General features: G+C 41.7%; 1 protein-coding gene across 2 annotated transcripts in view; it reads right to left on the bottom strand.

Moving 5' to 3' along the window:
- LOC140454617 (SPARC-related modular calcium-binding protein 1-like) overlaps positions 1-23182 on the bottom strand; it is a 95699-nt gene extending 72517 nt beyond the window's left edge. Inside the window, exon 1 of one of the 2 annotated variants that reach the window (XM_072549507.1) lies at positions 22759-23182. In XM_072549507.1, coding sequence (XP_072405608.1) covers positions 22759-22845 — 87 coding nt within the window. In that variant the 5' untranslated portion in view covers positions 22846-23182. The remainder of the gene's footprint in view (positions 1-22758) is intronic. The other variant, XM_072549506.1, reaches the window with a different exon arrangement.
- Positions 23183-24371: the final 1189 nt, after the last annotated feature.

Genomic DNA, 24371 nt, shown 5'->3' with positions numbered 1-24371 from the left:
CGGGAAATTCCCGTGGTAGATAGAAGGGGCATTTGATGATGAGGAATTCAAGGTTTGGGGAGCAATGGCTGCCCAGGGTTGCCACATCCATGCACAAGTTGTTGATTAAAAAGCAAGCCCCTCCACCTCTTGTCTTACCCGATGATGCTGTACAGTCCATAAGATGGGTAGAAAAACCATCAGCCTGAAGTGCGCAGTCAGGAATGGATAGGTTGGGTCAGGTTTCTGTGTTAAATACAAGGTTAAAGACAGGATTCTTGGTGGTGTGGAGGAACAGTGGGATTTGAGTCCATGTACATAGATCCCTCAAATTTGCCACCCAAGCTGATAGGGTTGTTAAGAAGGCAAATGGTGTTTTGGCTTCCATTAACAGAGTAATTGAGTTTAAGAGCCCCAAGGTTTTGCTGCAGTTCTATTAAACGCTCGTTAGATCACACTTGGAATATTGTGTCCAGTTCTGGTCATCTCATAATAGGAAGGATGTAGATGCTTCAGAGAGGACACAGAGGAGATTTACCAGGATGCTCCTGGATTGGACAGCATGTCTTATGAGAGAGGTTGAGTGATAGGGCATTTCACACTGGAGAGAAGAAGCAAGACAGGTGACTTGATCGAGGTGTACAAATAATGAGAGGCATAGCTAGAGTAGATTGCCAAGAGACTTTTCCCTAGAGCAGAAATAGCTAAGAATTTAGGGTCATAATTTTACGGTAGTTGGATGAAGGTTTTGGGGAGATGTCAAATATAGATTCTTTACACAGAGAGTAGTGGGTGCATGGAATGCAGTGCCAGCAGTGGGAGTAGAGTCAGGGACATTAGGGACATTCAAGTGAAAACTGGACAAGCACATGGATGGTGGTAAAGTGAGGGGTGTATAGGTTAGATTAATTTTAGCTTAGGATAAATACTTGGCACAGCATCATGGGCTGAAGGGCCTATGCTGTGCTGTACTGTTCTATGTAGGGGAAAGAGAATATCACAGAGGGTCACACACAAATAAATAAGAAAAAGAAGAAGGATAAGAGATATATATTGTCAGATACAGACTTTCCTCTGCTGACATTGGAAGAAAGGTAATCGTCTGCATAGTGGTAAGGACAGGACACCAGGGATTAACTCAGAGGAGAAAGAAATGCATTATAAAAAGACACCATCTGAAAAGAAAAACGAAACCAAACTGTAATTTGTTAGAGCTCACTGAGAGACACTTTAGCAGAAAAACACATCTAATTGCCATTTGTATATTTGTGGAACAGTTTGGCAGCTGGAGTCAGGCGGTTTTGTGGTTTTGCGGCTTGTGGTAGTTTGGGAACTCATTGGCAGTGGAGAGATTCCCGAGCAGACTCTTGGCCCCCAGCTGGCCCATCTCCCAGGGGAGCCCAGGAATCTAACCACGATCAGGAGACACAAGAGGCAGTTTAACTAATTGAATATTAAATAAATAAAACAAATTGGAAAGAAATTAACTTATTTCTCCCAAAAAACATATTTTATTTATTTATATATATTTTTGTAGTTCTAACTTTAAGGGTTTTTTATTCCGTGTGTGTAATTTACTAAGTGACTAAATCATTAACTCTGCCTTAAATTTGCATCCCTGAGCAATGTGTGAAGTTGATGAATACTTGAACATACTTGAAATACACTGAGTTTCTTTCTCTAGCCCTTCAGCCAACTGTGAACTACTGTGGGTGTGTGAGTTAGTGTATGAGCTGAGGCAGTTGAGCCCAAAGCAAAAGTTTGGTCAGGGCTAGGAGTTAAGAAATGTCTTGAAAGAAATTGAAGTGACTGAGAGACATGGTGAGATAGTTTTAGAATGTAGCTGAGAGACTGCTGTAGACATTTTCACCAATAATGAGGTAAAGGATACAGAAGCACACAAGATGAGTCAAGCAATTGTGATCAGAAATGGACCTTGTGGTATGTTATTAAATCCATTTGATAAATTAGAAAAGATTTCTGAGCTTCAGGCCATGTTGTGATCAGAACTTTTACGAGAATATCTGAAGCTGGTCATCATACAAATCCCTCAAGACAGTAACAGCAGTTAGGGAACTTATTGTACTTAACCATGGTCATGGAATTACGCCAATATTGATCCTGATTATCTCCTTCCTATGTGGTGTGATCCAACTGAGATCAGCTAACTTGGAGCAGAACCCTGAACTAAACTGGTCTCTATTTTTTTAAGATAGACTGTGCATTTACTCACTGAGTCATTGAAGGGGCTGCTAACCCATAACTTTAAAATATTACACAATGACAGGAAAAGTTATGGGTAAAATTCAGTATGGTGTGATAAAATACAAAATTAAATTAAAAATGAGCCAGCTCTGTGTATGAGAAAAGGTAAAGGAGATAGATACCAAGTCAAAAGAAAAACTTTGGATTTTTAGAAATCTTCATTTACAGTAAACACAAGACTAAAGTCACTATTGACTAATCAATTTTCTTTGTAGACAACCTATATTTTAAACCACAGATCAGAAGTTTTACCTCCTTTATGTTTAGCACAACTGAGGAAGCAAACTCCACAGGTATATTTTACACTGTCCTTTAATTCAATTCTGGCAGAAATCATTCCAAAGTGATTCTTAGTTCCCAGTGGTTGACATCTGTTCTTCTCTTTCTCAGTTTGGGAACTTGTAATTCCAGTACTTTCTTTCACAGTGACGTTTTGCCCTTCCCATCACCCACCAGTTTCCTGGAGAGGTTTCCTCGAGTGCATACGAGGCAAATCTTCCAGCCTTGCTCTAAATCTGCAGCAATTTGGTCTTCACAATCCAAGCATGAGCTTCTACCTACATTCTGGCCTGTGAATGTACTTCACAGAAATATCTTAGAAACTTCCCTCTCTCAAAATGAATTTCAATGGCGACATGAATCGTGTGAACTTTGTATCTAATTTGCACTCCTTAACAGCCTAACTCACTTCCATTTTAGAACTTAAAATTATCCATTAAGTACAGCTAAATAAATCTGGAATAAGAAACTGGAATCAGTAAAGTGATCATGAAGGTAAAATAATTCTTTTTTTTTTAAGGTCCTTTAAGGAAAGAAACAATACCCAGTTTGAGCAGCCAAACCATTCCCATAGCAAAATGTTTGAAATTTGCTAGTCAGTTGAATCAAATGACAACTCCCAGGATTTCACTACAAATATTGACACTCCCAGGGACTCCCTACAAATATTGACATTTTCTCTCAAACATCTGGCAAGTATTGCAGTTCCACCTGTGAAAATCTTTCTGCAGCACCATTAAATGGTAAGAGGAAAGGTAAAGATACAAAAAGAAATTATGAAGTAAAGTGATATAACTGTGATGACAAGCTCCTGCTGGAAGGCAAGTGTTGGAATTTGCATTACAAATATTATAGCTTCAGTTTCTGATCATTGCTCCCACCATGTAGCACCATCCAATTGGAAGAATGGAACACCCTCGCTGCCATCCCACAGAAATAGGAATGGGGGCTGCTATTTTACATGGATCACATAGAAAAATTATGACAGCAACATAATGTTTCTATAAAAAAATGAGAGAAAACAATGGTAGATTCCTTTACCCCAGCTTGCTCCCCTTCCCCACCACCTGCAAATACAAGTTCTTCTGTTACTAAATGTAGGGGGAGATGAATGACGAATGTCAACAGTTGAAAATAGCAGGGTGATGGGAGAAACAAGGAATGGATAAACCTGAACATATAATGTTCAAATGAATTAGTGTCCAACATGGTTAGTTGGTTAGTTTATGTCCATCAGCTGAATAAGAGGTGGTCTATTCTCAGTTACAGAATCACAGCAGTGTGTGAATCCCATGCTCCCCCAGTACAGCAAGCCCCAAGCTGATATATTATGAAGGAATGTGACCACAGATTACATAAATATGCAATGGTATAAAAGCTCTTTTTATTTTCTTAACATTATTGCTACATAAATATTATTTTGTTAATGTGCCAGCAGTGATTTACTCAGCATGTGTTTGCACATTGCTCTTCACAGCTCACAGGGTTTACTGTGTCGTGTTAATAGCCTAATAAAATGTACAGCTTCAACATACAAGGCAATCAGGCAAAGAACTGTGTCTTTTGTAAGAGCTGGATTTGAAAATAAAACTCAAATTTGAGCTGACAGTAATCTATTTTCCATCCATCTTATTCTCCCTGCTACCGTTTCATGAAGGTAGATAGAACATTTGCTTGGCAAAATTAACATAATGCAATAACCACAAAGGAGGCAACTGACTCCATTGTACTTGCATCACCCAATTCCATAAAACCTCTCCCTGCTTTTTCCCCACATTCCTGCAGATTTTAAATGCATTATTTAAAGGGGACTCTATTGGAACTTTCTTGTGAAGAAGTTGAAGTGAAGATTTTATTTCTTTTGCTCAAAAAAAAATCCCATGTGAGATTTCACACTGCACAATCTGCCCAAAATGTTGACTCTCCTGCTCCTCGGATGCTGCCTGACCTACTGTGCTTTGCCAGCGCCACACCTTTTGGCTACAATCTGGGCACACATCTAGGCTGGCAGTGGTGTACGGCACTTCCAATGCCTGCCTTCAGGCAAAATACTAAACTGAAGTCCAGCCTTTTTGTTTAATGTATGTTAAAGCATCAAATGAAAGCAGAGAATTGTCCTCATGCCCTGATAATATTTGGTCATTTGTTTTCATTTGTGGAACCATATTCTGTACAAATTAACTGCGATATTTATCTATATCTACACTTGACAGCAGTGTATGTCAAATAAACTCTTTGGGAGCTAGCTCACTGAGTGGAAATCCTACTTGATCAAGTTGGCTGCGGGCTTCACACTCCACGCACTCTCCACTTTCTGCAATGCAGAGTAAACGCAGACAGGTGTAAATCCAGCACATGATTCTAATTGTTTCTCGCCAATGGGTAATTGGGTTAGAATTGTGCTTCTTTCTTCTGAAGTGAGATTGTGCTGCACACAGCAAGCTGGTCCAGTGTCTAAATCCTGTTTAGGGAGATGCCCGGACTCGACCATGCTAGTAGATGTTACTTTGATTTTTACAGGATAATACTTCTATGTCTGGGTGAGAAATTTTCTGTTGTTTGTTTTTATTAATTATTCATTTGTGGGACGTGGGCATCACTGGCTGCGCCAGCATATATTGCACCTCCCTAGTTTCCTTGAGCAGATGGTAGTGAGCTGCCTTCTTGAGCCACTGTCGTCCAACTGCTGTGGGTTGACCACAATGCCAGTGGAGAGGGAATTCCAGAATTTTGACCCAGTGAAGAAGCAGTGATATATTTCCTAGTCAAGATGGTGGTTGGCTTGGAGGGGTACTTGAAGGTAGTGGTGTTCCCAAATATCTGCTGCCCTTGTCCTTCTGCATGAAAGTGGTTATCTGTTTGGAAGGTGCTGTTTGAGGATCTTTGGTGAATTCCTGCATCTTATAGATATTACACAGTGCTGCTATTGAGGGTTGATGGTGGAGGGAGTGGATGCGGTGCCAATTAAGTTGGCTGCCTTGTCTTGGATGGTGTCAACCTTTCTGAATGTTATTGGAACTACATTCATCCAAGAAAGTGGGAGTATTCTATCACACTCCTGACCTGTGCCTTATAGATAGTGGATAGGCTTTGAGGAGCCAGGAGGTGAGTTACTTGCTGCAGTAATCCTACCTTCTGACTTGCTCTTGTAGCTTCTGTGTTTATGTGGTGAGTCCAGTTGAGTTACTGGTCAATGATAACCCCCAGGATATTGCTTGTGGGGGATTCAGTGATGGTAACACCATTGAATGTCAAGAGGTGGTGGTTAGATGGTCTCTTATTGGTGATGGTCGTAGCCTGGTATTTGTGTGGCACAAATGTTACTTGCCACTTGTCAGCCCAAGCCTGGATATTGTTGCATTTGAACATGGACTACTTCAGTATCTGAGGAGTCGTGAATGGTGCTAAACAATGTGCAATCATCAGGGAACATCCCCACTTCTCACCTTATTGTGGATGGAGGGTCAATGATGAAGCAGCTGAAGATGAAGAACTCCTACAGAAATGTCCTGGAGCTGAGATGACTCATCTCCAACAAACACAACCATCTTCCTATGTGTAAGGCATGATTCCAACCACCAGAGAGTGGTTGGAGAATTGTGTCAAAATCCCACTTCAAGGTCTTCAGCACATCTAGGCCACCATTGCCAGTGCCATGCTGAGAAAATGTTCATCAGAAGAAATTCCACTTTTGCATCTACCTGCACCAACATCCTGACCAACGTTTTTCCCACAATCGACATTGCTAAATCTGATGTGGTCATTATTTCACTGCTGCTTGTGGATCAGTGCTGTGCCCAAATTGGAGGGTTGTGAATCTTTTAAACCTCTCTTCCCCAGAGTGCATTGAAAGTAGAATCACTGTCTAGTTTTCAGTCTGAGGTTGATTGATTCTTGACTAACAAAGGGGTCACTGGTTATCGGGATGGGTTAGAATGTGGAGTTGGTCACAATCTGATCAACCATTTCCTTATTCAATGTCAGAGTAGGCTCAAGGTACTATTAACCTGCTCCACCTCTTAACTCATATGTCAGTAAGTTGCTATATTTCTCTACATTGCAACTCTGGAATGGTGAAAGGATTGTATTCTGGCAGGAGCTGGCTCATGAGAAATGGAGAGAAAGCAGGATCAGTAAATAAATAAAAAGGCACCTTTTAAAGAGGAAGCTATTGTTAGGATGTTTTCTAGTGAAGGAATTGTCAGCAACATCTGATTACAGGAGTCCTCCTATTCCATCCCTCTCATCTTCAAAACACTGTTCAACGATAGTCACACATTCTGCATACAAGAACAGTATGTCTTTCACATAGACAGACAGTGTGCACTTACTTAAATGCAAAGTTATTACATATTTATGCACATGATATGCAACACACATCTAAACAAACACATATGCATTCACACATATTTTCCTTTAGCGACTTTCACCACGTGTATAAATGCTTCAGATTTGACAAGTGACAGCAAATTACAAATTAATGAAAAATTTAAAAAATTAACAGACTGAGATTAATGTGTTACAATGATTGAGAGAAAGTGTTGGTAGGGGGCCGTCAGTTGCCCTACTCAAATTTTTACTGCAAATTCCATGTCCCTGGGTGTCAGGGCTGATGAATGTGGCTGCAAAATCTATCATACCTCACTGTGAGCCACGTACATAAAAATATCAATAGAAGCTTTATGTATGAGTTAGTGCGGTGTTTATGTCACTGCTGAGGACAATGCTGAATTCATCTCAGCAACTGTTCAGACCCCAAAAAAATTCTGCTAACGTGTGAGTAAGTTTAACAAATTAACTGATTGATGCTTCGGCATTAGCCATGCAACAGCCCTAACAAGCCAAGGTCAAAATATCACCCACCAAGGGATAGGGTGAACATAACCTTCTGTGTAGCCACTGACTGCCTGAGGTCTACATAAATGCCAGCAGCCTGTCACTCAACAACATCTGTAATTACTCTACCATGGAAAGAGCTTGTGGGATTAACAAAAAATTAAATCTTTTTTTTCCAAAATAAATTGTGGAATAGGACACAAGGGATTCACACCCTTCAAGTATAACATGAGTAGTGTTTTTGTAACATAGCAGCCAAGCCAGGGTCTGGAGCAGAGCCTGATTCCTTTAAGATTGTGACTCATAGGACTTCAGCTTGGTGTCAAACCTGAGAAATTACTATCCTGCTTCTGCGGAGCACAGAGACTCAATGTTTTAAGCATTTAGGCAATTAAAAAATAAATAAATAGCCTTTTTTTAAAAAATGTAAGTGCTTACAGTAGCTGTGTATGAAGCTTATTTGAGCTCTCGGCGAGGGTGACAAGTTTTATTGATGGCACATTCAGCCTTTTTAAAGGAGCCCTGAATTATTGAAACATGTTGGGGTAGAAAGGATTTACAAGGATGTTGCCAGGGTTGGAGTATTTGAGCTATAGGGAGAGGCTGAACAGGCTGGGGCTGTTTTCCCTGGAGCGTCGGAGGCTGAGGGGTGACCTCATAGAGGTTCACAAAATTATGAGGGGCATTGATAGGGTAAATAGACAAAGTCTTTTCCCTGGGATTGGGGAGTCCAGAACTAGAGGGCATAGGTTTAGGGTGAGAGAGGAAAGGTAGAAAATAGACCTAAGGGGCAACTTTTTCACACAGAGTGTGGTACGTGTATGGAATGAGCTGCCAGAGGAAGTGGTGGAGGCTGGTACAATTGCAACATTTAAGAGACATTTGGATGGGTATATGAATAGGAAGGGTTTGGAGGGATATGGGCCGGGTGTTGGCTGGTGGGACTAGGTTGAGTTGGATATCTGGTCGGCATGGACAGGTTGGACCGAAGGGTCTGTTTCCACGCTGTACATCTCTAACTCTCGAGGACTGAGATGTTAATATAAATACTGATGATTAGAAATTTCTTGTGCCTGATGTGGCTCTGTAGGCTCTGAGTCAGAATTTTGTGAGTTCAATCCCCGGTGCAGCCTGAATTAAATCTGAATTACACTTCAAAAATAAACTATTGATAGTAACACACTTTGGGACATTGTATGATAATGAAAGAGTTTGTGTAACTGCACGTCTCTTAATTCCTCTTGTTCTTGGGATATGAAACGTCCTGCTTATTACCATGTAGACCCACCCCCTCATGTGATCAATCAGCATGCCTCCTTATTGAACAGCCCTTGGAGGAAGCTCGGAGGGTGGCAGAATGTACTCTGGATGGAGGACTTCAAATGTCCACCACCAAGACTGGCTCAGGAGCACTACTACTGACAATGTCCTAAAGGACATTGCTGCTAGACTGGGTCTGCAGCAAGTGGTGAGGGAACCAACAAGAAGGAAAGCAACCTGCTTGCTGCAGATGTATCTGTCCATGACAGGAGGGGACGAGACTGTTACACACCTCCTTCTGAAATGTGCCTATGCAAAGAAAGTCTGGAGAGGAATGCAGTGATGTTTGTCAAGGTTTGTCCTGAGCAGCTCTGTGACGCGGGACTCCGTGCTCTACGGTCTGTTCCCCGGGACGCACACTGAGATGAACATCAACTGTGCCTGGAGGATCATCAACTCGGTCAAAGACACTCTTTGGTCTGTCCAAAACCTGTTGATCTTCCAGCTGAAGGAGTTGACCCCGACTGTGTGTTGCAGACTGGCACATTCCAAGGTCCAGGACTATGTGTTGAGGGATGCACTGAAGCTTGGGGCAGCTGCCGCCAAGGCACAGTGGGGAAAGACCACCTTGTAAGGCCTGCCTGCCTAAGAAGAACAGGGGGCCCACTCAGAAATTGACCATCCAGATATTTTGCTGAGACGTCAGTGGGGCCCAGTGTACAGACTTGTATATATGAATGATTAATTCCGATCTCTGTGAAGAAGTGCAATGTGTGCATAAGAATGGCATGACCAATTGTATAGATATCAAAATAATATTATGAATAAAGTATATTTTTTGAAATTTTAAAAAATCTGTCCATGACAGTATTGGTAAGAGCAACCGCACACAGTCTTTGTGGAGACAAAATCCCATCTTCACATTGAGAATGCCTCCGTTGTGTTGGCACTATCACCATGCCAAATAGGACAAACTTCAAACAGATCTAGCAACTCAAGACTGGGTGTCCATGAGGCACTGGGGGCCATCATGAGCAGAAGAATTGTACTCCATCACAATATACAAAAGCAAGGCCTAGCATATCCCCCATAGAGCCATTAATATCAAGCCAGGGAATAAACCCTACAGGAGCAGCAGCACCAGTCACACTAAAATGAGGTGTCAACCTGCTGGAGCTACAAAATAGCACTATTTGCATGTAAAACAGCGTTAGCAGCAAGTAATAAACAAAGCTAAGTGATTCCACAACCAGATCAGATCTATGCTCTGCAGTCCTGCCACATTGAGTCATGAATGATGGTGGAGACATGCATAATTGCTGGAGGAGGAGGCTCCACAAACCTCCCCATCCTCAATAAAGGAGGTGCCCAGCACATCAGTGTAAAAGATAAAGGTTGAAGCATTTGTAATAATCTTCCGCCAGAAGTGTTGAGTGGATTATCCATCTCAGCCCCTGCAGAAGTCGCCAGCATCACAAATGCTAGTCTTAAAACAATTCGATTCACTCCCTGTGATAAAGAAATATTTGGAGGCACTGGATACTACAAAGGCATTGAACACTGATAACATTCTGGCAATAGTCGACTTGTGCTCCAGAACTTGCTGTACCCCACTGTTCCAGTACAGCTACAGCACTGGTAATCTACCCAAACATATGGCTGATTGCCCAGTTATGTCCTGTACACAAAGAGGGCAGGACAAATCCAACCCAGCCAATTGCCATCCAATCAATCTATGCTCGATCACCAGTATAGTTCTGGATGTTGTAATTAACAATGCTATCAAGCAGCATTTGCTTAGTAATAATTTCAGGTTGGATTCTGCCAGGGCCATTCAGTTCCTGATCTCATTGAAGCTTTGGTCCAGATATAGACAAAAGAGCAGAATTCCAGAGGTGAGATAGGACTGGCTGCCCTTGATATCAAGGTTACATTTGACTAAGTGTGGTATGAAGGAGCCCTAGGTCAGTGGGATTCAGGAGGAAGACCGTCTGCTGGTTGGAGTTCTTGGCACAAAAGAAGATGATGTGGCTGTTAGACCTCAGTCATCTCAGTTTCATGACATCTCTGCAGGAGATCCCCAGAGTAGTGTCCTTGGCCCAACCATCTTTAGCTGATTCATCAATGACCTTCCCTCAATGATAAGGTCAGAAGTGAGAATGATCACTGATGATTGCACAATTCGGTACCATTCACAACTTCTCAGATACTGAAGCAATCCATTCCCAAACGCAACCAAACCTGGAAAATGCCCAGGCTTGGACTGACAAATGGTGCCTGGCAATGATAATCTATAACAAGAGTGCCTAATCATCACCCTTTGACATTCAATGGCATCACCATCACAGAATTCTGAACTACCAACATCCTGGGGGTTACCATTGACCAGAAACTGAACTGGATTAGTCACACAAATACTGTAGCTACAAGGGCAAGTCAGAGGCTAGGAATCCTGCAATGAACAACTCACCTTCTGACTCCCCAAAGTCTAACCACCATCTATAAGGCACAACTCAAGAAGTGTGATGGAATATTCCCCACTTGACTAGATGAATGCAGTTCCAAAAACACTCAAGAAACTTGACACCATCCAGAACAAAGCAACACTTGATTGACACGACATCCACAAACATTCTGTCCACTGATGGTCAGTAGCGTTAGCATGTATCATTTACAGGGTGCATTTCAGAAATTCACCAAAGCACCTTACAAAATCAACAACCACTCTGGTTTGGAGGGACAAAGCAAGAAGATACATGAGACCACCACTACCTACATGTTCCCCTCCAAGCCACTCACCATCCAGATTTGTAAATATATCACTGTTCTTTCAATATCACTGGGTCAAATGTTTAGCGCTCCCTTCCTGATGGATATTGTGGGTGGCCCAACACCAAATGAATTGCAACAGCTAGTGAAGGCAGGTCACTGTCACCTTCAAGGGCATTTAGGGCTAGGCAATAAATGCTGGCCCAGATAGCAACACTCATATCTAATGAGTGGAATTTATTCGACCACAGGATTTAGGAGCAGAATTAGTCCATTCGGCCCATTGAGTCTGCTCTGCCATTCGATCATGGCTAGCATGTTTCTGGACCCCATTCTCTTCTTCCGGTAATCTTTGATCCACTTACTAATCAAGAACCTATGTGTCTCTGTCTTAAAGATACTCAACGAGTTCCACAGATTCACCACCCTTTGGCCGAGGAAATGATTTCTGTCCTAATGGTGGAAACATCTTTTCCATCTTCAGTCTATCCAGACCTCTCCATATTCTGTAAGTTTCATCCTCTAAACTCCAGGAAATATAGACTCAGAGTCCTCAGCTGTCCCTCAAATGACAAAGCCTTCATCCCTGGGATCATTTTTGAAAACCTCCGCTGTAACCTGTCGAAGGCCAGCACATCCTTCCTTAGATATGGGGCCCAAAACCGCTCACAATATTCCAAATGGACTCTGACCTGAGCCATCAATGCTGCCACGATCTCTTCAGCTATCTCCTTCAGAATTCTGGACTGTCTGGGTTGTTTATCCACCTTCTTTCAGTTTCCCCAGCACTTCCTTCTTAGTGATGGCCACTACATTCACCTCTACCCTGACTTTCGAAGTTCTGGTATGCAACTAGATTCTTCCACTATGATGATTGATGCAGAGTACCTGTTAAGTTACTCCACCATTTATTACACCAGACTGTGGTGGACATCGACACTGAATAAATTTAAAGAGTTGATAGACAGACTTTTAATTAGTAATGGGTGGAAGGGTTATGGAGAGTGGGCAGGAAAGTGGACTCGAGGCTGAGATGCAATCAGCCATGATCATATTAAATAGTGGAGCAAACTCAAGGGGCTAAATTCCCTACTCTTGCTTCTAGTTTTGCCTTAGGAATGTATTGAATCACCCATAAAATTTCATTACAACACTCAGATGGGGCTACAATGTGGTGGACCACTGCACTTTCTTCATTAGCTGGTATTTGAGACTATCTTCATTTTTAAGACAATCTCTTTCAAATAATAATATTCAGGGACTGTTTCTGATTCAGTCATGAGAAGGCTGTCTGTTATAAACTTTTCACTCAGTTTGTTGCATTTCTATTAAAAAATGTAAGTTAGACATCTCAGTTTCATTCATTTCAACTTCATCCTTTTCAGTTACATTTTCAAAAATTAAGCCCAATAACTGAATTTTCAAATCCTCTCCATGTTTCATAGACTCCTTTTCTTCCTGTCTGATACTTTGGGCCTAGGATCTAGTCACAACACAGTCAGAAAACAATACAAAAGGTCCTTTAGTAACATTTCAGTTTCTTCTGCCTTCACCAGTTGTAGCTATATTTCTTGAATCTGCCAAATCATTTCCCAATATAACCAATTATTTCTTTAGGAATTTGTTTCAATACTCCCACTGCAACATTTCAATTTACCAAGTCAACCTTTAAATCAACTCTATATAATGACATTAGCTTGTAGCCTCCATGTATAAATATATCAGGACAGCACAGTACATGTCCTTTGGTCCTCGATGTTGGGCTAAGCAGTGGAACCAGTCTGAAGCCATCTATCCTACACTATTTCATTTTCACCCATATGTTTATCTAATGACCACTTAAATACCCTTAAAGTTGGGGAGTCGACTAGTGTTGCAAGCAGTGCACTCCATGCCCCTACTACTCTGAGGAAAGAAACTACCTCTGACATCTGTCCTATATCTGTCACCTGTCAATTTAAAGCTGTGTCCACTCGTGCTAGCCATCATCATCCGAGGAAAAAAGCTCTCACTGTCCATCTTATTGAACCCTCTGATTATCTTATACTTCTCAATTAAGTCACCTCTCAACCTTCTTCTATCTAATGAAAACAGCCTCAAGTCCCTCAGCCTTTCCTCATAAGACCTTCCCTCCATACCAGGCAACATCTTAGTAAATTTCCTCTGAACCCTTTCCAAAGCTTCCACATCTTTCCTGTAATGCAGTGACCAAAACGGTACGCAGTACTCCAAGTGTGGCTGCACTAGAGTTTTATACATCTGCAGCATGACCTCATAGCTCCAAAACTCAATCCTTGTACCAATAAAAGCTAACACACTGTATGCCTTCTTAACAACCCTATCAAACTGGGTGGCAACTTACAGGGATCTATGTACCTGGACACTGGGATCTCTCTGCTCATCTACACTACCAAGAATCTTACCATTAGCCCAGTACTCTTTATTCCTGTTGCTCCTTCCAAGGAAAGCACTTCACACTTTTCCACATTAAACTCCATTTGCAACCTCACAGTACAGCTCTGCAGCTTATCTATGTACCTCTGTAACCTGCAACATCCTTCAGCATCATCCACAACTTCACCATCTTATTGTCATCCGCAAATTTACTAACCCATCCTTCTACGCCCTCATCCAGGTCATTTATAAAAATGACAAACAGCAGTGGCCCCAAAACAAATCCTTACAGTACACCACTAGTAACTGAATTGCAGGATGAACATTAAGAAACAGTGAATAGGAGCAGGAACAGGCCATTTGGCCCATCAAGCCCACTTGATGGCAATGACCTATCAAATCAGATTTCATTCCGATATCTGACATGTTCAGTAATATCATTGACTGGGGTCACAACAATTCGGGGCTCTTGGTGGGATTTTTGAATTCACTGCACTTAAAAAGGGACATGTGTCTTTCTTTTAAACATAAGGCTTTGTGGTGGTTCTGGGCATAAAGCAACTGTATTGTGTTGTAGTGTAAGTCAGTTTGCTCAGATGGTTAGAGCGTGGTGCTAATAACGCCAAGGTCGTGGGTTGGACCCCCACACTGACTAATTTGCAAGTCACAGGTTCACAACTTGCAGGGTATGTGTTGGGGTGGCATGGTGGTTCAGTGGTTAGCACTGCTGCCTAAGGGACTCTGGTTTGATTCCTGCCTCGGGCAACTGTCTGTGTGGAGTTTGCATGTTCTACCTGTGTCTGTGTGAGTTTCCTCAGACAATCCAAAGATGTGCAGGTCAGGTGAATTGGCTGTGCTAAATTGCCAAGTCAGGGTAAATATAGGAGAATGGGTCTGCGTGGGTTACTTTTCAGAGGGTTGGTGTGGACTTGTTGGGCTGAAGGGCCTGTTTGCATACTGTAGGGAATCCAACTGGAAGTATGTTACTTCTTTTTAATCTCACTTTTTGATTCTGTGTTTTCTCCTTTATTAGTTTGATAGTATTCTGTCTGTTCTCTAAAACTAGCACCTCTTGCATAATCTTTTCTCTAAGCTGCACCAGGGCCTGCTCACGTTCCTTAAAATTCCCTATTTCTTTCAAGTTCGAATTGTTTTAATTTCAACTCCCTCTGTTTGTCTTTTTCCTGTATTTTCTACTGTTTTTCTTTCTCCTCTCTTTGCATTTCAAGTTTCCTTAACTCTATGACCTTAGTCTCTATTTATCTATCTCCTCCAATTCAAGTTTTGTCATTTCTAACTGTACCTTAACTACTTGTGACTTCCCAATTTCAGGTTTCCTTTCTTGCAGTTCGAAATATTAGATAATCACTTGCAACATCTCATCCTTAAAGATCCTGCTTGTATTTCTACTTCTATTTATCTGCTAATTCTCTCAATTTAGCTTGAGTCAATGGTTCCAAGTAGTCCACAGTTAAATCCCTCACTTATAGAAAACTCTTAGCAACATTTAAAGCCATTTTCAAACTCTAGTGCAATAAACTTCAGCACAATACAACTGCTTTATGCCCAGAACCACCACAAAGCCTTGTGTTTAAAAGGAAGACACAGGTTCCTTTTAAGCCCAGTGAATTCAAACATCCCACCAAGAGCCCCTAATTGTTGTGACTAATGATATTATTGAACATGTCAGATACCGGAATTAAATCTGGCTTGATAGATCATTACCATCAAGCGGGCTTGATGGGTCAAATGGCCTGTTCCTGCTCCTATTCACTGTTTCTAAAACTCTAACTGCTACAGCACAAATAAACATCTTACTCAGGAACTGCAATACAATGGTCAGTGTGGGAAAATAAAGTACAGCATTGGTTCAGCAAAAATGCTGTTCTGCCATTAAGTCTGTGGCACATTAGAGAAAGGTGTACATACAGAAAACTACGTCATATCTGATCTTGGAGGTTATTGACACTGATGCATGGTGTTCACAATGGAAAACAATTCCCTTTTCCAACTTGATTGTTTTAGGGAGAAGTCTTGAGGAGAAAGATTGCACAAATAACTCAACCTGAAGCAATATCATAAAATTTTAAATAAACCGAAGAACCTGAAACATTACCTCTGATTTCTCTCCACAGATGCTCCCTGACCTGCTGCGTTTTTTCCAGCAATTTCTGATTTTGAGTTTGATCATGAAACTCCACTTCAACAGCTCTGTGATTGGAAGCAGGTAGACTATTAGGGTGGAGGTCTACACAAAGGAAGATAATTCCTCCATAACTCGTCATCTGCCTCCAATCCAAACCTGGATTTGGGATTCATATTTTCTGTAAGGTATGTTCCACCATGACTTCCATTATCAAAAGGGAACCTACCAGGGCAAGGCTACAAACTACCATCTTGCAAGGATGCACCAAAAGAGATAGCAAGGAAGCTGAAGGTGACTGGCTACTTTAACATGGTTACTTTATCCATTTTAATCCTTGGCTGAAGCCCAGCCATTCAGCAGATATATTCTTGAGCTTAACTCGGTATGTGAGATTTCCACAAGACTCTGTCCCTCTTCTGGGAAACCTTGTGACCTTCATTACCATTTCACAGAGTCTAGGGCCACTTTGCACATAGCAGTGCTGGGAAACAGCAGTAAGTTCAGCAAATGGGAATGAAATTCTCCAGGCACTAGTGCTATTTGCATACGGGAAGCAAGGAAGTTTCCAACAGATACAGGGCAAGAGATATCCCAGTCGTGGTGCCATTAGGCATCACTGCCTGAATTTTGTCTCATTCAATGTTGTAAAATTATGTGAATTCAGCAAATAATTAAATACTAAGCAGGCTTTGAAACCAACATTCCATCAAATCCCCCAGACTTCCAACAGGCACATCAGGTTAAAGTGATGTGTCTGGACTTGGAGATATCAGTAGTTATTTTAAAATGCAAATATTGGTTCTCCTCAATTCTTAAATTATTACTGTTAATCAAGACAGAAAGATTAGAGGACCTATAAATGAAACACTGATAGATTGCAGTTCTGTGATACAGTAGAGGCTCTGAGCAGTTAATGTGTGTATAATGTAGAACTTTGTCACTCCAGCGATCTGTCACTGGTGATGTTATATGGTGCCATCCTGGTATTTACTGATATAACTCAAATTCTGCAGCAAAATTCCTGCTCAATATTAAGGAGGAACACATTGAAATCTCAGATATTTTCACAGTTAGTAGAAGCTCTGTGATGCTAATGAAAATAAGAATCAAGACGCTTCAAAGCTCCTGCCAAGTGCTTTACATCAATTTCTCAAAGTTCTCAGTTTGAACTTAAATTGAAAGTTTAAAAACATAAATGCTGGCAACTCCCATCAGCTGCTGGTGTGTTGATTGGGCAGCCACACAAACTCATTCTCCCTTGACCACACACAAACCCACACCCAAGTATTGTCCCTTATAAGAGATGTATGGCCATCTCCAGATGGACAGAGGAAGTGTTTCAGTGATATCCTCAAGGCGTCACTGGCATAGTGTGACATTCCCACAGAACCCTGGGAATCACTGACCCAAGACTGTCCAAAGTGCTGGAAGAACATCCTGGAAGGCATTGAGCACCTGGAGACTTGCTGTTGGGAAAAAGCAAGCCAGGCAAAAACAGTGAAAAGGGCAACACCCCCTCCAGCTCTCCCCAGGACCACCTTTCTGGCCCAGGTCTTACAGAGCCTGCGATAGCTCCATAGGTCAGTACAGACACCTACTGACACTCTGAGAGTGGAAGAGAGTCATCCTCATCTGTGAGGGACTGCAAATGATGCCACTACAGACACATTCTCTTCATCACAAATGCACACATCAAGTTGCATTTAAACTCCTTAAGAAATAAATATGTAATCTCAATTGAAGTGAAGCATATTCTTATGTAGGTCCTCATGATTAAAATGTTTGGCAAACTCTGTTCCAATTTGTTTGCAAAAACATCTGATGCTATTACATAAATCCTGCTGGAAAGCATTAGCTCTCCATGACATTACAGCAATCAAAATTACCACTGAAGGCAGGTCCTGTGTGTAACCTACACAGATCAAAGCTGAATTGAAAAGCAGCTCACTTATAATTGTCACTGCCGTCAAAATGAGCCACCAAGTTGTGCATATGTAATTTTAATGTCTATCTTATAAACTGGAAATGAGATCATGTCTTCAGGCCTGCTCTTGCCCATCAAGGTGTTTGGCAATTAAAGAAAATGATTTAAAATCTATACATTATACTTGTATTCATTTTTTCACACTGAAGATATATTTTGGGAATGCCTATTATATATACTCACTTTTATTTACTTCTACTCTCCAACTCAGACTCTTGCCAAAATGATTTATGAAATAACCAGGGACAACCCTGGTAATTATAGGCCAGTGAGCTGTACTTTGGTTGTGGGTAAGGCATTGGAAAAGGTTATAAGAGATAGGATTTATAATCACCTGGAAAGGAATAGGTTGATTAGGGGTAGTCAACATGGTTTTATGAAGAGTAGGTCATGCCTCACTAACCTTATTGGATTCTTCAAGAAGGTGACAAAACCGGTGGATGAAGGTAAAGCAGTTGATGTGATGTCTATGGATGTCAGTAAGGCATTTGATAAGGTCCACATGGTAGGCTATTGCACAGAATACAGAGTTTCAGGATTGAAGGTGATTTAGTGATTTGGATCAGAAATTGGCTAGCTGAAAGAAGATAGAGGGTGATGGTTGATGGGAAATGTCCATCCTGGTACTCAGTTACCAGTTGTGTGCCACAAGGATCTGTTTTCGGGCAACTGCTGTTGGTCATTTTTATAAATGATCTGCATGTGGGCGAATAAGGATAGGTTAGTAAATTTGCGGTTGATGGGTGATGACACTAAGGTAGGCAGAGTTGTGGATAGTGCTGAAGAATGTTGTGGGTTACAGAGGGACATAGATAAGCTGCAGAGCTGGGCTGAGAGGTGGCAAATGGAGTTTAATGTGGAAAGGTGTGAAGTGCTTTACCTTGGAAGGAGCAACAGGAATAAAAAGTACTGAGCTAATGGTAAAATTCTTGGCAATGTAGATGACAGAGAGATCTCTGTGTCCAGGTGCATAAATCCCTGAAAGTTGCCACCCAGGTTGATAGGGTTGTTAAGAAGGCATATGGTGTGTTGGTGTTTGTTGGTAGAGGGATTGATTTTTGGAGTCACGAGGTCATGCTTCAGCTGTACAAGGCACTGGTAAGGCCACACCTGGAGTATTACATACAGTTCTGGTCACCGCATTATAGGAAGGATGTGGAAGCTTTGGAAAGAGTTCAGAGGAGATTTACTAGGATGTTGCCTGATATGGAGGGAAGGTCCTACAAGGGAAGTCTGAGGGAACTGAGGCTGTTTTCATTGGAGAGAAGGAGGTTGAGAGGTGACTTCATTGAGATGTATAAGATAATCAGAGGGTTAGATAAAGCTGACAGTGAGAGCCTTTTTCTTCAGATGGTGAAGGCTAACACGAGGGGACATAGTTTTAAATTGAGCGGTGATAGATTTAGGACAGATATCAAGGGTAGTTTCTTTACTCAGTGAGTAGTAGGGGCGTGGAATGGCCTGCCTGCAACAGTAGTAGATTCACCAACGTTATGGGCATTTAAATGGGCATTGGACATACACATGGATAATAATGGAATGGTATAGGTTAGATGGGCATCAGATTAATTTCACAGATTGGCACGACAACGAGGGCCAAAGAGCCTGTACTCTACTGTAATATTCTATGTTAACATTTAAAAGCATTTGGAAGGGTATATGAACAGGAAGAGTTTGTAGGGATATGGGTCAGGTGCTGGCAGGTGAGACTAGATTGGGTTGGGATATCTGGTTGGCATGGACAGGTTGGACCAAAAGGTCTGTTTCCATTCTGTACATCTCTACAACTCTATGACTCTATTTTAATCTGATGTTGCACTTCTTCTTCACAGCAACCAATCCCACATTGACCCATTCTCTTGCAGTGTATAATGCAATATTATGCAATATTTTCCCCTGCCTACACTACTTACTGTGGCAAAAACATTCCATGTTCCATCAACCCTCTGTGCAGAGAAGTTTCTCCTAATCTCTCTCTGCCAACTGCAGGAGAAGAATTCAAGAAGGAGAGAATGATGGAAGTGTGTCTTCCACTGTGAAACCTAAGGTTCACACCAGAGATGTGGTCATTCTTGTGCCAAGAGCAGGCTGGTTCTTTGCATCTTTCTGATGAGAGCGTTTCACGGAAGCAATGGTACAATGAATCCTCCATCATCATAGGATTAGGCAGAAAGCAGGCAATCAGATGCTTACAAACAAACTGCCTGAGGGCACTGTGATAAAATAATTGCACCCGACAACAAATCCATTCTCCGCACTTACCTGATCGATAAATCACAGTGCAGATTCTATAAGATATAGGAGCAGAAATAAGGCCATTCAGCCCATCGAATCTGCACTGCCATTCAATCATGGCTGGTTCTTCCCTTTTCTATAAAAGAAAAAGGAAACTTTTGCATTTACATAGCACTTTTCACAACCACCCAGCACCACAGAGTGCTTAACAGCCAATGAAGCACTTTTGAAGTGTAGTCACTGTTGTCATGTAAACAGAATCACTTAGCTTTCAGGAAATAAAGATACTATGGAAATATATTTAACTTGAAGAATTAATTTACAATAGAATTATTGAGAAAGCAGAAGGTAATGGGATAGAGATCGTAGATGTGAAAGGAAGCGTGTTTTTTAATCTCCAGAGGTCACAGCAACTTTCAGAAAGATAACGTTGTTATAGTGGGGACGTGAGAAATGAATTTAAGTAATATCTACTATATTATTTTTTATTATATTAATTGCTATGTTTGAAATAAAATATATTATAATCATAAGGAACAGGCGCGAGGACATCCACTCCATTCGGTAACAGGAATACAGAATACTGGATTAATGGAAAGATTCTTGGTAGTGTGGAGGAGCAGAGAGATCTCAGTGTCCATGTACATAGATCCCTCAAAGTTGCCACCCAGGTCGATAAGGTTGTCAAGAAGGTGTATGGTGTGTTAGCTTTTATTGGTAGAGGGATTGAGTTTGGGAACCATGAGGTCATTTTGCAGCTGTACAAAACTCTGGTGCGGTAGCACTTGGAGTATTGCATACAGTCCTGGTCACTGCATTACAGGAAGAATGTGGAAGCATTAGAAAGGGTGCAGAGGAGATTTATCAGGATGTTGCCTTGTATGGAGGAAAGGTCTTATGAGGAAAGACTGAGGGACTAGAAGCTTTTTTCATTGGAGGGAAGAAGGTTGAGAGGTGACTTAATAGAGTCATACAAGATGATCAGAGGATTCGATAGGGTGGATAGTGAGAGCCTTTTTCCTCGGATGGTGATGGCTAGCACGAGGGGGCATAGCTTTAAACTGAGGGGTGATAGATATAAGACAGGTGTCAGAGGTAGGTTTTTTACTCAGAGAGTAGTAAGATCATGGAACGCCCTGCCCGCAACAGTAGTAAACTCACCAACTTTAAGGACATTTAAATGGTCATTGGATAAACAGATAATGGAATATGATTTGGAGATGCCATTGTTGGATTGGGGTGTACAAAGTTAAAAGGGTGTTGTGTGATTTTTAACTTTGATAATGGAATAGTATAGGTTAGATGAGCTTCAGATTGGTTTCACAGGTTGGCACAACATTGAGGGCTGAAGGACCTGTACTGCGCTGTAATGTTCTATGTTCATATGGTCTGGAACTATTCAATTAGTTCCATTCCTCTATTCCTTGCCCTTGGTTCTGCCTTTTGCTTTACCAATTCCAAGCCACTTACCAGATTTCCTTTTGAAAGTCACTGTTGAATGAGTTTCTACCACATTTTCAGACAACGCAGTCGAGATCATTATGACAGGCATAATGGTCGTCCCCGCTGCTTCAAAATTCATTTCGGTTTTCTCTGTCGCCTGTGGATGGTAACTAACCTGCTGTTCATTTCTAGCAAGTGCCCTTGAACAGACTGATTCAGGTTGCTCACAGCAATCTAGTGAATAAAACTGCGACCTCTAGGGGAAATATTCACCAACTGAGGCAATCCGCCACAATCACACTATCTGTATTTATGGACATTTATGAAATTGTCTAAATCTTCTGCTGCGTGACGTACTTGTTAGGAGGAACACAAATCGTTCACGAAATAGGCAAAGCTTCCTTCCTTATTCAGTGGGAGTAATTTTACTGAAATTCGCCCCGTAACCGTGCACACAGGGAGACAGAAGGAAAGGGGTTTGCGTTGCTCGTCACTCAAGAGGTTTCCCCGCTGTCACCGAGCCGATCGCAGCCTGTTCGGACTCGTCCTGCACTGAATGATCAGAGCCACAGGACCAACTTTAACTCAGGTACATGCAACAGATTACACCCTCTCCAGCCGAAACTCCGCAATGTGCGTGTGTGAAAACACCACAACTGGGCAGAAAATATCTGAACTCTGGATTTCAAGAATATCCCCAAACGCAGATCAATATAGAAATGGAATTCTATGAAATAATTCTTAGTTTATTTTACCCATCTCTTTAATTTTGTGAAACATAGGTTCAAATTGTCTTCAGTAGAATATTATTCCCAACACCTAAACGTTATAGAATCCTCCCACTGTAATAATGAAGGTAAAAACAATGACTGCAGATGCTGGATTAGCAATTCAGATAGAATTTATAGATTGTTTCCCCACACAGTAAGTGAAATACAGAGTACTTCAGTAAGTTCATTGCGTCTGGGCCAGTGTTGTGGCGTTGTAACCGGTTGTATAAATACAAGTTCTGCCTGACTATATTGAGAGGAAATGTACCTTTAAACTGGTTTTAAATAGCCATAACTGTATCAAAAAGGAATGAGTTATTTGACCGCAGTGGATACGTTTATATAAAGGAATCTGGGAGAAGTTCGGATCGGGATCCAGTTTGAAGTTTGCCGCTTACCAGAGTCCTGTCGAACCGGTGGGGTTTGGAAGTTGCGGAGAAACCGAACAGCTCAATGGTCAAAAGGATGAGAGGGAAAAGCGACATCCCGTAACAACACAGTGCGGATGGAAAGAGACAGAGAGAGGTTCCGGAAGTGGCTTTTTTTCAGAAAGTGCCCGTTTCCACGTTAAAACAAAAGTTTCGGCGTGAAATCTCGTCTGTTACTTGTGCACGCTAATAAATCGCTGCTGGTTGCTGGAGTGTGTGGACCTGAATTATCCTCCGCTCCCGGACTGCTGGTTGCCCGAGTGAAGCGGTTCTTTCAGTCGGTGGTGCCTGTGGTTTTTTGACCGCCCGCCCTCGGAGCTCTTCACGAACGGTCGATCGCTGCCACTTTTAACGGGACTGTTTGGAACCAGTCGACCCACGTGGAAAACGAACAACCCCACCCACTTCGGCCCCAACCCTGCCTCCCATTGTCTGTAAACCCTGCCCAGCGATTTGTTTCCTGTCCAGATGGTTGTTACAAAAGCACTCCCTCTTCCATGTGCATTTAAGTCCTAATCGTCTTACAGTTCCGTCTTTTTTTTTGTTCCCGGTCACATCTCAAATCATTTTAAGCTTATCCACTTGCCACCATCAATCAAGAATACCTTGCATTTATTTGGCGCCGTTCACATCACCTGTAGGTCCCAAAGCACCTCACTTTTCATGGATTATTCTTTGACTGTCAACTCTCTACTCTTCAAAAGCAGAGGCCCCGGTTTAACGTCTTGCCGAAAAGATACATCTGTGATCTTCCGACTCAGTGGCAATTGTGCTGGAACTGAGCCAGTCTGATTCACGAGCTTGTCTTTTAGTCAAGTCTAGTGAAGTGAGTGAAAAGGAGATTCGGTCTGAGCTCGGTTTGGCCTCTCCTTTCGAATTTCTGATGTCCAACCCCACTAATGAATGTGTCCGGTTTATGAGGCGATGTTTTGATTCAAGGATGGGACTGCACTTTGAATGCTTGATTATAAAATCCAATCATAAGATTCCTGCTTTGAGGGGTTTTATTGTCTACTTACTGACGTTAAATGACATTGATCTAATTCTATAAGGCATGTTTCAGAAACTCGCCAATATAAATGAGATTCTATTTATTGTAAAAACCAAGCCTGTGAGTAAATTCATCTGCCTCAGTGATGCTAAGTCTAATGATCCAGGAAGGTCTCAGATCCATATAATTAACCTCAATGCCCCAGGATTTGGAAAGAACACAATTGATTGGATCTATAACCAATTCCTGCTGGAAATTGAGCCTGTGTGGATGTCAGGTTGGGCTGTACTGCCCGCCACCCCTATGCTGAAACAGTCGACCATAAACAGACACTTAGGTCAGGATGTCTGTTGGTGACTGTGAAATCAAATTCCAGCAATGAATTGCAACCCCGGGAAAAGAAGGAAAGTATGCCATACCAACCACCCATCAAAATTCACCATTTCCCTCTGAGCATCTGTCTGGCACTCTATTTATAAATATGAAAGTCTGCCCAGCTTGAGTCACTATGGAGCTTTTTGTTTTAAATATTTTTAAAAATATTATGGGTGCTAAAATCAAGGTGGAAACTATAGGAATTAACTTTAGTGAA

The sequence above is a fragment of the Chiloscyllium punctatum genome, chromosome 29 (genome assembly GCF_047496795.1).
Source record: "Chiloscyllium punctatum isolate Juve2018m chromosome 29, sChiPun1.3, whole genome shotgun sequence".
Taxonomy (NCBI): domain Eukaryota; kingdom Metazoa; phylum Chordata; class Chondrichthyes; order Orectolobiformes; family Hemiscylliidae; genus Chiloscyllium; species Chiloscyllium punctatum.
The sequence above is the reverse complement of the archived record's forward strand: the minus strand, read 5'-3'. Positions and strand labels throughout refer to the sequence as shown.